The sequence below is a fragment of the Hyperolius riggenbachi genome, chromosome 1, assembly GCF_040937935.1.
Source record: "Hyperolius riggenbachi isolate aHypRig1 chromosome 1, aHypRig1.pri, whole genome shotgun sequence".
NCBI lineage: Eukaryota > Metazoa > Chordata > Amphibia > Anura > Hyperoliidae > Hyperolius > Hyperolius riggenbachi.
The window spans coordinates 476,243,419-476,256,588 of record NC_090646.1 but is presented as its reverse complement, the minus strand read 5'-3'; the positions used below and the strand labels follow the sequence as shown (position 1 = coordinate 476,256,588).

Sequence of the window (13,170 nt, the reverse complement as noted above, 5' to 3'; positions counted from 1 at the left end):
AGAATCTTACAAAAGAAACTTAATGCCACTTATAGGATAACATTTTCTGTGCTGAAACTTACATTACAGTCATGCTACCTAGGTACATTTAGCCTCTGCTGAAATACTGACGGGATTCTCCCAGGGCTGCGGAGTCGGTACAAAAATCATCCCAACGCCTCAATTTGTGATACCATGACTCCGACACCCAAACTTGGGAATTTTAAAGCTATATTAAGATAGCTTTTGGGAATAAAACGGCTGACAAATGCCTTGACATGCTGTCTATATAATGAGATTCACCACAAGAAAAAAAAAGACCAGCACTGGCCATTTCTTAAAGCAGGTTGTTTATTCACCAAAAATCCAGAAACTTCCAGAATGTAACTAGCTCAGTTGTAGTAATAGCTCTTTGCTGCATACAGATGGATGAAGGTCTCCCCAGACATAGGTTATGCCTTCATTGCAGCCCAATCTGCCCACACAACGGATAGTCGCCATTTCGAACGGATCAACCATTCTTTGTCAAGTGATTGCATCATTACATTCTGGAATTTTCTGGATGTCATGGAGATGTGGTGGTAAGATTTTTGGTGAATCAACAACCTGCTTTTTAAGAAACTGGTCATTTTTTTTCTTGTGGTCTATGTAAGTCTGTGCTAGCCACACGGACTAGACCTGGCACGGCCGTTGAAGCAAGAAAGGTGTGCTGTTAAAGTACAAACATATGAGATTTACCGGAGCCCCATATCAGTAGTGTGCTGGTGTGTAACCTCCCCACTTTCCAGAAAACTGCATCAGTTCAGGATAATTTTCTGTAAAAGGAGTAGAGCTATAAACTCATACCCAGCTGACAATAGATACTCGCCTAAGGAGAGGGAATGCTCTGGATACTATAGAGCCTTTCCATTCTCCTGCCGGTCTCCTTGTTCTCGCAGGCTAATTCGTTCTAATCTGCTGCGGAAGACTGGCAGTCTTCACTCGGTAGCGTCTGTACTGAGAGGGTGCTCGCACGGTATGGAACTGCCTGTCTTCGGAAGCCCGAGTGCTTCCAAGGTCTCCCCAACCCAGAAGAAAGCAGTCCACTATCAATTGGTCATGGACTGCTAATGGGGGAGCCTGTTGGGGAACGAGGAGACCGTGAGGAGAACGGGAATGCTCTATAGGACCCAGAGCCTTCCCTCTCCTTAGGTATCTGTTTTTTATTTTAAAATAATTTGCTTCAGACTCCCTTGAAGAGTGATGTGTATGTACTCTGCGGGAGAATTAAGAGATTCTTCCTCTATTGCATGATCTGAACCAGGTTTACGGGTGATAAACACCCTTGCATTCAACATGCACAATTTTCTTAGGGTTCGTTCAGCTTTAAGCGATTTGTGATTTTAAAAGCTCTTGTTAATGTTATCCGATGTTTGTGTTCTCACTGGAGCAATGTAATTTTGTAAAAATCCCCCATAGCAATGTATTACCAAGTGCTTTTTAAAATCTCTAGCGCTTAATAAGCTCTTGTAGTGTGAATCAATCCTTAGTGGATTCACAACAGCCCTGCAGGGAGTGCATATTTAGAGTATAGTACTCCTGAATAAGGGCTATTTTCCACTATGAAATGTGATTGAGCTACTATACTCAGTATAGTAGGGATTAATCGCATCCAAAACGCGTCAGGACGACAATTGCGCTTGGACCAAAATCGCATCACAATTGGATTGCACTAATGGAAATTGCTGCTGCAGTTTCCATTAGTTTAATGTACCTTGCATTTTGCGATCGAATCGCAGGGTAGTGGAAAAGGGCCCTAACGTAAATTGTAGTCACCAATATCACATTTTTTCATGAGCAAAGGGAGTCTGAAAATCATGTACATTACTACAGGAGCTGACAATATTTATGTATTAACTCTCAAATGCATTTGTTTAAACAAATTACAGCTCTTATAATGTACTAAAATATTAAAGAGAATGGATGTTACAATAGTTACTAGGGAAGGTTAAGGATATGCAAATAATTCTGAGTGGGATAATGTAAAATTTGTATGAAAATTATGCTGCTTGAAAATGGACCAATCGGCTGCTGCACAGGTGGAATTTGTTTAGTCCATTTTCAAGTTGCATATAACATTTGCATAAACCAGTATCCTCACAGAAATCATCTCATTGACTACCCCTACTAGTGTCCTAACTATTCATCAGGCTTTATTCTTGACATAACGTCTTAATTATTGATTTGACAGGTGCCATCGCTGGGCTGCACAGGCTTGGACTTTAAAATGAATGGGTCTTTAAAATGACATAAATGTGTATGTTTTATTACCAGTGCTACTTTATAGCACTTCCCTGTGCTTCCTAATTTTCATTTTACGGGTAATGACTCAGTGCTATCTTAGTCTCTCTGCAGTTGGATTGCAGCTCAGCTCTCCATAATACGAAGTCATGAAACTAGTGTGGCTACTTCCTCTTAATAGAGGTTAGTTGAAATGATCATTTTGGGTGACGGGAACTATGGCTATAAACATGCTGCTAAACTATCTGTAGAGCAGCTGGTTATATGTTCTTTGGAGAAGAGTTGTTAAACTGGCACTACTAAAGACAACAGCAGTGCGAGGATTCAGCATGTGGAACCAACAATAGGAGTATCTGATACCACACTATGGCCTCAATTCACTAAGATCATGCTGGAAATAATAAGGCAAGAGAAAACTTACCTCCACATGAGAGTTATCTTATCTCTTCATTCCTTAAGTTGCCTCCTCTGTAGTTATTTTACCTCCTCTGCAGTTATTTTCACATGCAGTTAATAAACAGCCTGTCTTTAACTCTGGAGTTATTTTAAGGATTGAAGAGTTAACTTTAGGTTTGCCTGAGGTAAAATGTTTCCTGAATACTACATGCCTTATCACCATGGTAACAACTCTAGAAGAGTTATTAAAGACAGGAGATAAGCTTAGTGAATTGAGGCCAATGGCCTCAATTCACTAATCTCATGCTAGAGATAATAAGGCAAGAGAAAACTTACCTCCACACGTGAGAGTTATCTTACCTCTTCATTCCTTAAGTTACCTCTCCTGTAGTCAAATTACCTCCTCTGTAGTTATTTTCACACACAGTGGCCTCAATTCACTAAGCTTATCTCCTGTCTTTAATAACTCTTCTAGAGTTGTTACCATGGTGATAAGGCATGTAGTATTCAGGAAACATTTTACCTCAGGCAAGCCTAAAGTTAACTCTTCTGTCTTTAAATTAACTCTCCAATCCTTAAAATAACTCCAGAGTTAAAGACAGGCTGTTAATTAACTGCATGTGAAAATAACTACAGAGGAGGTACATTAACTACAGAGGAGGTAAATTAACTACAGGAGAGGTAACTTAAGGAATGAAGAGGTAAGATAACTCTCTCACGTGTGGAGGTAAGTTTTCTCTTGCTTTATTATCTCTAGCATGATCTTAGTGAATTGAGGCCAATCAATTAACAGTCTGTCTTTAACTCTGGAGTTATTTTAAGGATTGGAGAGTTAATTTAAAGACAGAAGAGATAACTTTAGGCTTGCCTGAGGTAAAATGTTTCCTGAATACTATATGCCTTATCACCATGGTATCAACTCTAGAAGAGTTATTAAAGACAGGAGATAAGCTTAGTGAATTGAGGCTAATGTCTAGCTCGGCCTTCACAGTGTGTGACCTGTGCTGATGTACCATGCATCTGAAGCGGAGCAGTGCTTTTCAGCGCTGCTAGATTTGGGCGCAGCCGGCGCCTCCATAGACTTCAATAGGAATCATTCCTATTGAAGCGCTCAGTGAGTAACGTCGGCTCCGTCAGAAGACAGAGCCTACGTTGCTTAAAAACATAATAATTCGGCCTCCAGCAATCGCTGGAAGCCGAATTATTTAATTCCCCCACTATCCATGTCGGCCTGGAGGGGGAATAGTAATTAAATTGGCCCGGACTTGTGCAGAAGCAGGATCAGCTATATACCGCTGTATCCTGCGCCCAAGTCTACCGGCGCCGATTTCAAATGTACGCATCTGGAGACTTGATAGTTGAAGAGAGCCAATAATAGAAATAAGGAGTGTTGCTGAGACCTATTCAGTAAAGAATTCTTGGGTAAGACTCCCCAACACTGCCTACTGAGCGCACCCTAGAGGCTACCTCTTGAGCTCTTTGTGTCTGACAGGAGAAAAGCACTACACAACTGTTGGAATTAAGTGTGCCTTATATAAAGCCTAATGGTGTGTATACACTTGAAAGATTAATGCAAGATGTCAGACCAATTTTACCCCCTTCCATGTAGTATGAGAGCCATACTCTACACAGTCTATTCTATTGAGCTGAACTCCCCATCAGATAAAACTCTTTGCAAGATGCTGCACACAAAAATGCTGTACACATTCAAAAGATCAGTATCTGCAAAAATCTGTTCTTGCAAACGATCCGTTCCTACAAAATGCATTCATTAGGCTCGTACACACGTCTGATGAAAGGCAACGACGGGTCCGTCATCACCTCCTGCTGGGCGGGTTTTCAGCAGACAGTACAGTGTGTACAGTCTGTCGGCGGACTGATAAGGCTGTTTCTGAGCGATCCACCCAGACGTGTGTACGAGCCTATACTCTGATATCTGCAGATCCTCATACACACCTTGTTTAAAGAGGAGCTGTTAGGTATAGGGTCTCAGAGAAAATAAACACATATAGCAGTAGCTAAAGATTGGCTGTACTTACATTACATATGCATTTCACTGTCCACGTTTGGATTTCACAGAATTTGTATATAGTATATGCAGAGAATGATGCTCCTGACAGCTCATGGCAGGTTCCATGTTTGTGAAGCCAAATGTGTCGTCATGTCCTGCCTGCTTCTGATCACAGAACAGCTCATTCTGAATAACACTAGTTTGCAGTGAATATTAATGAGCCATGTGGCTAGGAACAATAGCTGACTCCTGCAGTGTACTCTGCCCAGGAGATTTATCTGTGCTGTGGCTGGACTGAGTTTTAGAAGCTGCTGAAACTTGATCCCGTCTTCTCCTTAGCAGCCGAGGGGAGGGCCCCAGAATGCTTTGCAGTATGTTATGCGGCTTGCTTAGGTCTAAGCATTGCTGATAAGCATACATCAAAGGTAAGATAGATCTTTATCTTCAGTAATGTCTTTTTGGCTTCCTTCTAAACTGTTTAACACAGGAGACTAGAGGTTTAAATTAGCTTCTGCAGCCTGACAGTTACTCTTTAACAGACATTCATCTGCATATCTGACAATCTGAAGATCCATCCTGGTGGATCTGATCTGCAGATGAATGTCTGTTAAAGTGTGTATGAGGATCTGCAGATATCAGACTATGAATGCATTTTGCAGGAACGGATCTTTTGCAGGAATAGATCTTTTGCAGATACTGATCTGTTGCATGTGTACAGCATCTTTGTGTGCAGCATCTGATGGGGAGTTCAGCTCAATAGAATAGACTGTGTAGATCAGTGGTTTCCAAACTGTTTTGGGTGAGGGCACGCTTGATGGCTTTGACATTTTTTGAAGGCACCCCTTGGCGAAAACTACCGAAATGCCGTTATGACTCTTGTTAGGCGACACCCCACTCCAAGTAGCTAGTGATTCTTATTAGGCACCCCAATTCCTCTGATGTTCAAATTCAACCATGGTTGTGGGGACTAAAGGTTAAGTAGCAGGTACTGCAGCCACAATATATATCAATGTGCAGTTGCATTACCTGATAGTATTGCACAAGGATGGGGATGCATGCTGAGGTACCCCTGAAAGGTGCCCGAGGCACACCAGGGTGCTGCGGCACCCAGTTTGAGAACCCCTGGTGAAGAGTGTGGCTCTCATACTCCATGGAAGGGGGTAAAATTGGTCTGCTATCTTTCATTTATCTTTGAAGTGTGTATTTAGCATTTGCACTAGTATCTTTTGTAGAGAACAGTACACCGGTTTTCAAAGGCTAACTACATACTCAGGCTGTTGCAGTCTATTGCACATTCAGTGCATGCTTTAACATGGAAGGGGGCAAGGACATTCTTACATCACTGTGCTTGTACACAGCAGGAAGCGTGGCCATGAGAACATAGCCAAAAACCTCTTCTTGGATATGTTCTGGGGGTGAGTGCTTAGCAACAGTGGTCTGGAGGATCACACTTCTTAGGTAAATGGCTAACTTTTCCATTTAAATCTGCCCCAGGTACACTTTTTATTATAATTATTTTTTGTATTTATAAAGCGCCAACATATTACGCAGTGCTGGAGATTAATTTAGGTTACAGACAATATTTAGGGGTGACAATACAGGAATACAAGAAAACCAGATCACACAGCACAGTATGAGTACAAGGTAATGCTTAGTCAGTCACTGGAGGGGAGCATGGAGATTAGGCAAGTTAGGTTCACTCAAATGCATAGCATGGGTGTACAGTAATGGAGGTGCATGATCAGGTAGGACACAAAAGGAGGAGGACCCTGCCCAAAGGCTTACAATCTAGAGGGAGAGGTAGGGGACCAAAGTTTCGCTATGGGTTTAGAGCAATTGTGAGGGGTGGTAGGCCAGAGTGAAAAGGTGAGTTTTGAGGGCCTTCTTGAAAGTGTTGAAGGAGGGGGCTGCCCTAATGGGTGGAGGTAGGGAGTTCCATAGTGTTGGAGCAGCTCTTGAGAAGTCTTGGAGGCGTGCATGGGACTGGGTGATGCGGGGGACGGTCAGGCGAAGTTCATTGGAGGAGCGGAGTAAGCGGCTTGGTGTGTATCTCTGAGTAAGATCAGAAATGTAGGTTGGACAGGTTTTGTGGACGGATTTGTAGGTCAGATACAATATCTTGAATCTGATTCTGGACTGGATAGGAAGCTAGTGGAGGGATTCACGGAGGGGAGCCGCGGAAGGAGTGGATAATTCTGGCTGCCGCATTCATGATGGACTGCAGTGGGGCTGTTCGGGTCATAGGGAGACCAGATAGAAGGGCATTGCAGTTGTCGAGGCGGGAAATTATGAGGGTATGGATGAGGAGTTTGGTGGTGGCAGGGGTCAGGAAAGGGCGAATCTTACAGATGTTACGAAGGTGGAAGTTGCAGGACTTTGTGAGGTTTTGGATGTGGGGAGTGAAGCAGAGTGCGGAGTCCAGGGTAACACTGAGACAGCGGGCTTGAGAGGTAGGGCGAATGGTAGTGTGGTTAACAGTGACATCCATATCTAGAAAGTTCAGCGATGGCCGGGGTGGGAAGATCATAAATTCCGTTTTGTCTAGGTTTAGTTTTACTTTAAATGGGGATCTCTGGTCACACAGCTAAATGCAGAAATGGAGGAAACCTGACCAGTAGAAAATGAGCAAATGATGTAAAAATACACATTCACTCTGGTTACCCTTTTTATTGCTGAATGCAGTAAAGATTAGTAACAAAACTGTATGGTCATGTGGAAATGTTGGCCTTTCCTGTACAGGTTAAGCTGGACCTTACCCTTCCTCCACTTAGTGGAGCTTCCTCTTTTGTTATGAAATGGGCAAAATGTTTACTGAACTATACATTGCAAGAAATAATTAAATATTTGTTGTGGTGTGTTTATATTTTAAATATACATACAAAAAACATTTATTCCAAAGTGTTCCGACCAGATGGTGCTTTGAGTCAATATGTTTGTGTTGAAATCCATTAACCACTTCACCACTGAGGGGTTTTACCCCCTGACCACCAGAGCAATTTTCACCTTTCAGCGCTCCTTCCATTCATTCGTCTATAACTTTATCATTACTTATCGCAATGAAATGAACTATATCTTGTTTTTTCCGCCACCAATTAGGCTTTCTTTAGGTGGGACATTATGCCAAGAATTATTTTTTTCTAAATGTGTTTTAATGGGAAAATAGGAAAAATGTGGGGAAAAAAAAATTATTTTTCAGTTTTCGGCCATTATAGTTTTTAAATAATGCATGCTACTGTAATTAAAACCCATGAAATTTATGTGCCCTTTTGTCCCGGTTATAAAACCGTTTAAATTATGTCCCTATCACAATGTTTGGCGCCAATATTTCATTTGGAAATAAAGGTGCATTTTTTTCAGTTTTGCGTCCATCCCTAATTACAAGCCCATAGTTTATAAAGTAACAGTGTTATACCCTCTTGACTTAAATATTTAAAAAGTTCAGTCCCTAAGGTAACTAATTATGTATTTTTTTTAATTGTAAATTTTTGAATTTTTTTTTAATTACAAAAAAAAAAAAAATGGGGAGTGTGGGAGGTAATGAGTTAATTTTTTGTGTAAAAGTCATTTATTTGTATGTGAAAAATGTGTAGGGTGTAGTTTACTATTTGGCCACAAGATGGCCACAGTAACTTTTTGCTTTATTGCGACCTCCAAGCCTCCTTCCGGAAGCTTGGAGGAAGAATAAGGAGGCTGGACACGTGAGTTTCTTCTCACAATGATCGCGCTGCCCATAGGAGAGCAGCGGGTCATTGTGGGGCTTAGATCAACGAACGGGAATGGATTTTCCCGTTCATTGATCTCCGGGCGAGCGGGCGGCGGCGGTTTTACTAGCGGCGGGCGGCGTGTTTACGAGCGGGAGCGCGGACAGCGTCGGGAACGCGGAAAGTACGTGTTTCTCCGTCCCTGGTTTTTAAAGGATGGAAAAAGGGGCGGAGAAATACGTACGCGCGGGGGTAAAGTGGTTAAGAATCTTCTCTGCTTAGTAGGGATGGTCCATGAGATGCAACTAGTTGATGCAGGTTTATACAAATTTTATATGTTCAGTTATGCAGCTTGAGAATGCTTACTCTAATCCTGCCAAAGTGGAATTTAGGTGATCCAACCTGCATAAATTTGTATACATAATTTGCATAATCCTACATCAACTCTGAATTAGTTGCATCTTATTGACCATCATACTGCTTAGTTTAGAGAATTACATATGCAACAACATGACAGACACATACATTGAAAATATTATTTTAATAACCATAAACAACCAGACAAATCTGCACAAAAGTTCTGCCTAAAAATGATCTAATGATGGGTGATTCATGCATAAATCCTGAAATAAATGCACAAATGTTTATATAACGAACAGCTTTTCTTCTTACTGATCTACCATAATCACTTGTAGCTTTAGCTCACTCAAGCAACACTCCTCAGCCCTCCTCCTTTCTGGTGACTGATGCTGTCTTCAGCTTGAGACTGGACACCCTGAGTCATCAGGGAGGAGGGCCTGAGAGGTGATAGTGCGAGTCACAAGTTAACCTTCCTGGCAGTAAGCCCGAGCTGAGCTCGGGCTATGCCGCGCAGGAAGATATCTCAGCCCCTGGTGGGGCGATTTGGGCCATTTAAAGTGCTGTACGTGCAGCTAGCACTTTGCTAGCCGCGCGTACAGCTTGATCGCCGCCGCTCTGCGGCGATCACCCGCACACAGCGGCAGAAAAGGCCCCCCCCCCCGCCAGAGCCCAGCCCGGACCAATCAGTTCCTGGGCTGGATCGGAGGCGTCTGGCGTCAGGACGTCGGCTGATGTCATTCCGATCGTCGCCATGGCGACAGGAGAAGCCAAACGGGAGCGCGTTATATACGCGTTACCCTGTTTGCTATTGATGCTGGCGACAATCGCACTACAGGGACACATGCGCCCTCTAGTGGTGTTTCATGTAGCTACCACTCTGGTAGCTTTACATGAAACAAAAAAAAAAATTTAAAAAAAGATTTTTGCCTATTTGGCAAAAACAAATTAACCGCCAGGGAGGTTAAGGTATAGGTTCCTTTACTTAACATATTTAGTCAATGCAAATAGCATTTTCATGTGGATGGGAAAGACAGAAGAAAAGTTTTTAGGTTAAAGGACATCCGAGGTGAAAATAAACTAATGAAATAAATGATATCTATCTTCCTTTTCCTAAAAATGACTAAGATATTCCAGTTTTATATTATGTTTAAATCTACTTTTTGTCTGCTTTCACAGTGGGACGTTTACAGGTGCACATTAGAGCAGCCTGTAACGCAGCCCAACTCACAGCAATGATAAATCAATGGGCTGTTCACAGTGCCCACGTTGCGTTACAATGTAAAGCTGGATGTTCAAAAAGTGCAGCATGCTGTGCGTTATAGCGGTTTTAGCTGCGTTAGACTGTTTGCACATGCTCAGTAAGGGGAGAGTCCGCTATTGTTCCTAATTAATATTCACTGCACTGTGGTGTTGTCCAGATCATGAACAATTCGGATCTTTGGATCTTTTTTGTGAGTCGAATCATCCGGATCATCACAATGAACGAATTGGTTCACAGTGGATGTTTGGAAGAAACAGGAACTGCAGCTTCTGTGCACAACAAGCACAATCTTCCTGCTGCATCTCTCCCTTCCCCATTAGTACCCTCAATGTGCCTTCATTCTCCTGCATCTCTCACTCTGCTGCACCCCTGCTTCCTTAGTAAAATGATTCAAAGATTCGGTTCAAAGATCCGGATCTTTTCAATGATCCGTTTCGAATCATTGAAAAGATCCAGACTTCCCAGGATAGCACCAAGAGCCTCATAACACGGCTCAATCTGACGTCCAACTTCAACACCACCATGCATTGCGTTAGGGGCACGTTATGCAACCCTAATGTCCCCTAAAACGCAACGTTTTGGTGTGAAAGAGGCCTAAAAGTTTTAACTGGTTTATGGTTTTTTCTCAATGACACATTCATTGACGTATGCCAGAGCTAATTTTCAGCTAGGAAAGTGTTTTAGTTGGAATTTCTTATCAGTGAGGGTCACACTGTAGTAACTGCCTGTCTGAGTCATCCACTTACATACCTGATATTTAACTCTTTCAGGCAGAGAAAGAAAAAAAGGAACACGCCATAGTTGTGTGCAAGGCACTGTACACACTGATGTCTATCTCAACATGTCCCCTCTGGTATCCTTTAAGAAACATCTATGCTTTTATTTTACAGGATTTACATTGAATTTATATGCATGGTTCCAATGCAGGTGTAATGAGTAAGTGAACCAAAAAGTGCTTAGGAGCTCATGTCACTTTATTCTCACTTTGCATTTATTTACTTCAGCAGTTGGTAACTTTGGAGCTTCAGAATGCTTTCACTCAAGCTAACTCACCTACTATGAATTTCTTCAGTGTATTCTTTCTATTTGTGCGTGAGGCGGGCTCACTTTAAAACACATACATGATCTGTAATAGCAACCAAAACATTTTTGTACTGCACAGTCAGGTGACAAATTTCACCTCTGCAGCATCCTATGACACTCGCAAGCTAATTAGATAATGAATAAGCAGCACAGCACTGCTAATGCCAAACGCAGTTCTGAGGCAAGGCCAAAAGGAAGACAAAAATCTGAAATTGGGAAATTGACCCATTTAGACTCCGCAGAGTAGAAAATTTGCGATGTAACTGATAATGCTATGGCAGTTACATGTTCATGTATTAGAAGACTGTCCGGAATATAAAGTGCTGAATGTCTTTTGGTCTTGTGGCTTTTGGTCAACCAAAGCTAACAATCAGGTTTCACTTGCTGAATGAAGCAACTATTCAAATTGGTTTCTATGGGCATCTAAGTCCATTGTGCTCAATTTAGTCTTTGCACTTGATGTGGTCTGCCCCATGTTTTCTCATAGACCTAACACTGAGCCCTATTTACTAATGCATCAAATTAGATCTCCTGTGGTGTTGTCATAAGTAATCCAGCAAGCCTGAAGTTTTTTTTTTAAACTGCTATTACACCTTACAGATAACCATAAGGTACACACTCTAAATTATGATTGGCCAATCACTGACCAATACTACTACCTCCATGTAGTATGAAGGACAAAAGATATTGAATACTATGAGCAGATTGTGTAGGTAAACCCTCATCCTACATGGAAGTGGCAAAACTGGTCAGTGATTGGCCAATCATAATTAAAAATGTGTATCAGGCTTTACAGTTGTATGATTGCTGTCTAATGCATGAATCCACATCCTAATCACCTAATAGGGGATTTTTTTTTTTTTACTAGTTCTGGTTTGCGATACTACATATGATATCCTTACTGGAGATGTTGAGTTGTATAGGTATATAGCAGAGTATTGCACTGGAGCCAATGGTTCCACAGATGGTCACTTTGACAAGGATTGTGGATGAAGAATTTAACCACACACCTCTAATCCGTCAATCTGAATACACAAAGTTCTCCTATAAACTCTGGGAATTGTCTTCAGATGAAAAGTTTCCTGTTGTTAAACACACCGCTTTATATAGCTTTCATTTTTGCCCAGAGACAGAAAGAAAGTAAATAACTTTCAATGCTGTAGCTTGCAGTGGATGGATCCATTAGGAATAGCATGAGGGTTCAATCTCTCCATGTAACTTCCACCTCATCTGTCCGGTACCTGCAGAAAGGACGAACAACACACAGCAGATGAGACAACTGCAGCAATACTGACATAAGATTATGCATATTCATAACAGAAGCTGACCTTTGTGTTATCCAAGAGTCTTGTAATGGGGTCACATGACCTGAGCGGAACATTTCCCATCCAGCCTGGGCAATCATGGCACCGTTATCAATGCAGAAGCTTTAAAGTAAAATAACAAACATGCTGAACACCGTCTGGCATTCAAACAGACAACTCTCCCATAGGATGGGGCTGATCCTGCATTTTTCCCAATACCTACCTCTCATCAGTTGCAAAAAGCTTGGCACCTCGTTCCTTGCACATCACCGCCATCATCTCTTGCAGCCGTATATTACCTGATTGTAGAAGCATAATATTCACGCAGATAATCAGTATGACAAAACTGGTCCTCGTGTTGTGATAATGCATCAGATATACTGTCCAGATTCCATATACATTGACTTCAATTTGCTAATTGTTACCGCATGCAGTAAAGCAGAGAACAGCTGATTTTACCTAACGTTTTGAGAAATGTCAGTTCAAGGCATGTAAAACTGAAATGACTGTCTAGCGAGGTAAACACCTCAATAATGTCAGTTTGCAGCAGTCGGTAACTAACAATGGGCCATTCAGAAAGTCATAGAAGGGAGGAAACAGAGCAGAGAAAAGGTTAACGCTAATGTAACCCCAGTAAAAAAAAAAAAAAGTCAGATACTCACTTAAAGAGAGGGAAAGCTCCGAGTCCTAATGACTCCTCTCCCGGTGCCCGGTGGATCCTTCGTGCAAATCGCCGCCATGGGGACTTCGGAAGTCGAAGGCCGGCGGCTCCATACTGCGCACGCGCGAGTGCGT

General features: G+C 42.0%; 1 protein-coding gene across 1 annotated transcript in view; it reads right to left on the bottom strand.

Annotated features, from left to right (window-relative positions):
• Positions 1-8,889: 8,889 nt before the first annotated feature.
• The window catches only part of OSGEP (O-sialoglycoprotein endopeptidase), a 35,662-nt gene continuing 31,381 nt past the window's right edge, over positions 8,890-13,170 (bottom strand). Inside the window, exons 10-12 of the mRNA XM_068241292.1 lie at positions 12,599-12,674; positions 12,400-12,498; positions 8,890-12,312 (exon numbers count right to left, since the gene is read on the bottom strand). Of these exons, the coding sequence (XP_068097393.1) occupies positions 12,273-12,312; positions 12,400-12,498; positions 12,599-12,674 (215 nt within the window). The 3' untranslated portion in view covers positions 8,890-12,272. The remainder of the gene's footprint in view (positions 12,313-12,399; positions 12,499-12,598; positions 12,675-13,170) is intronic.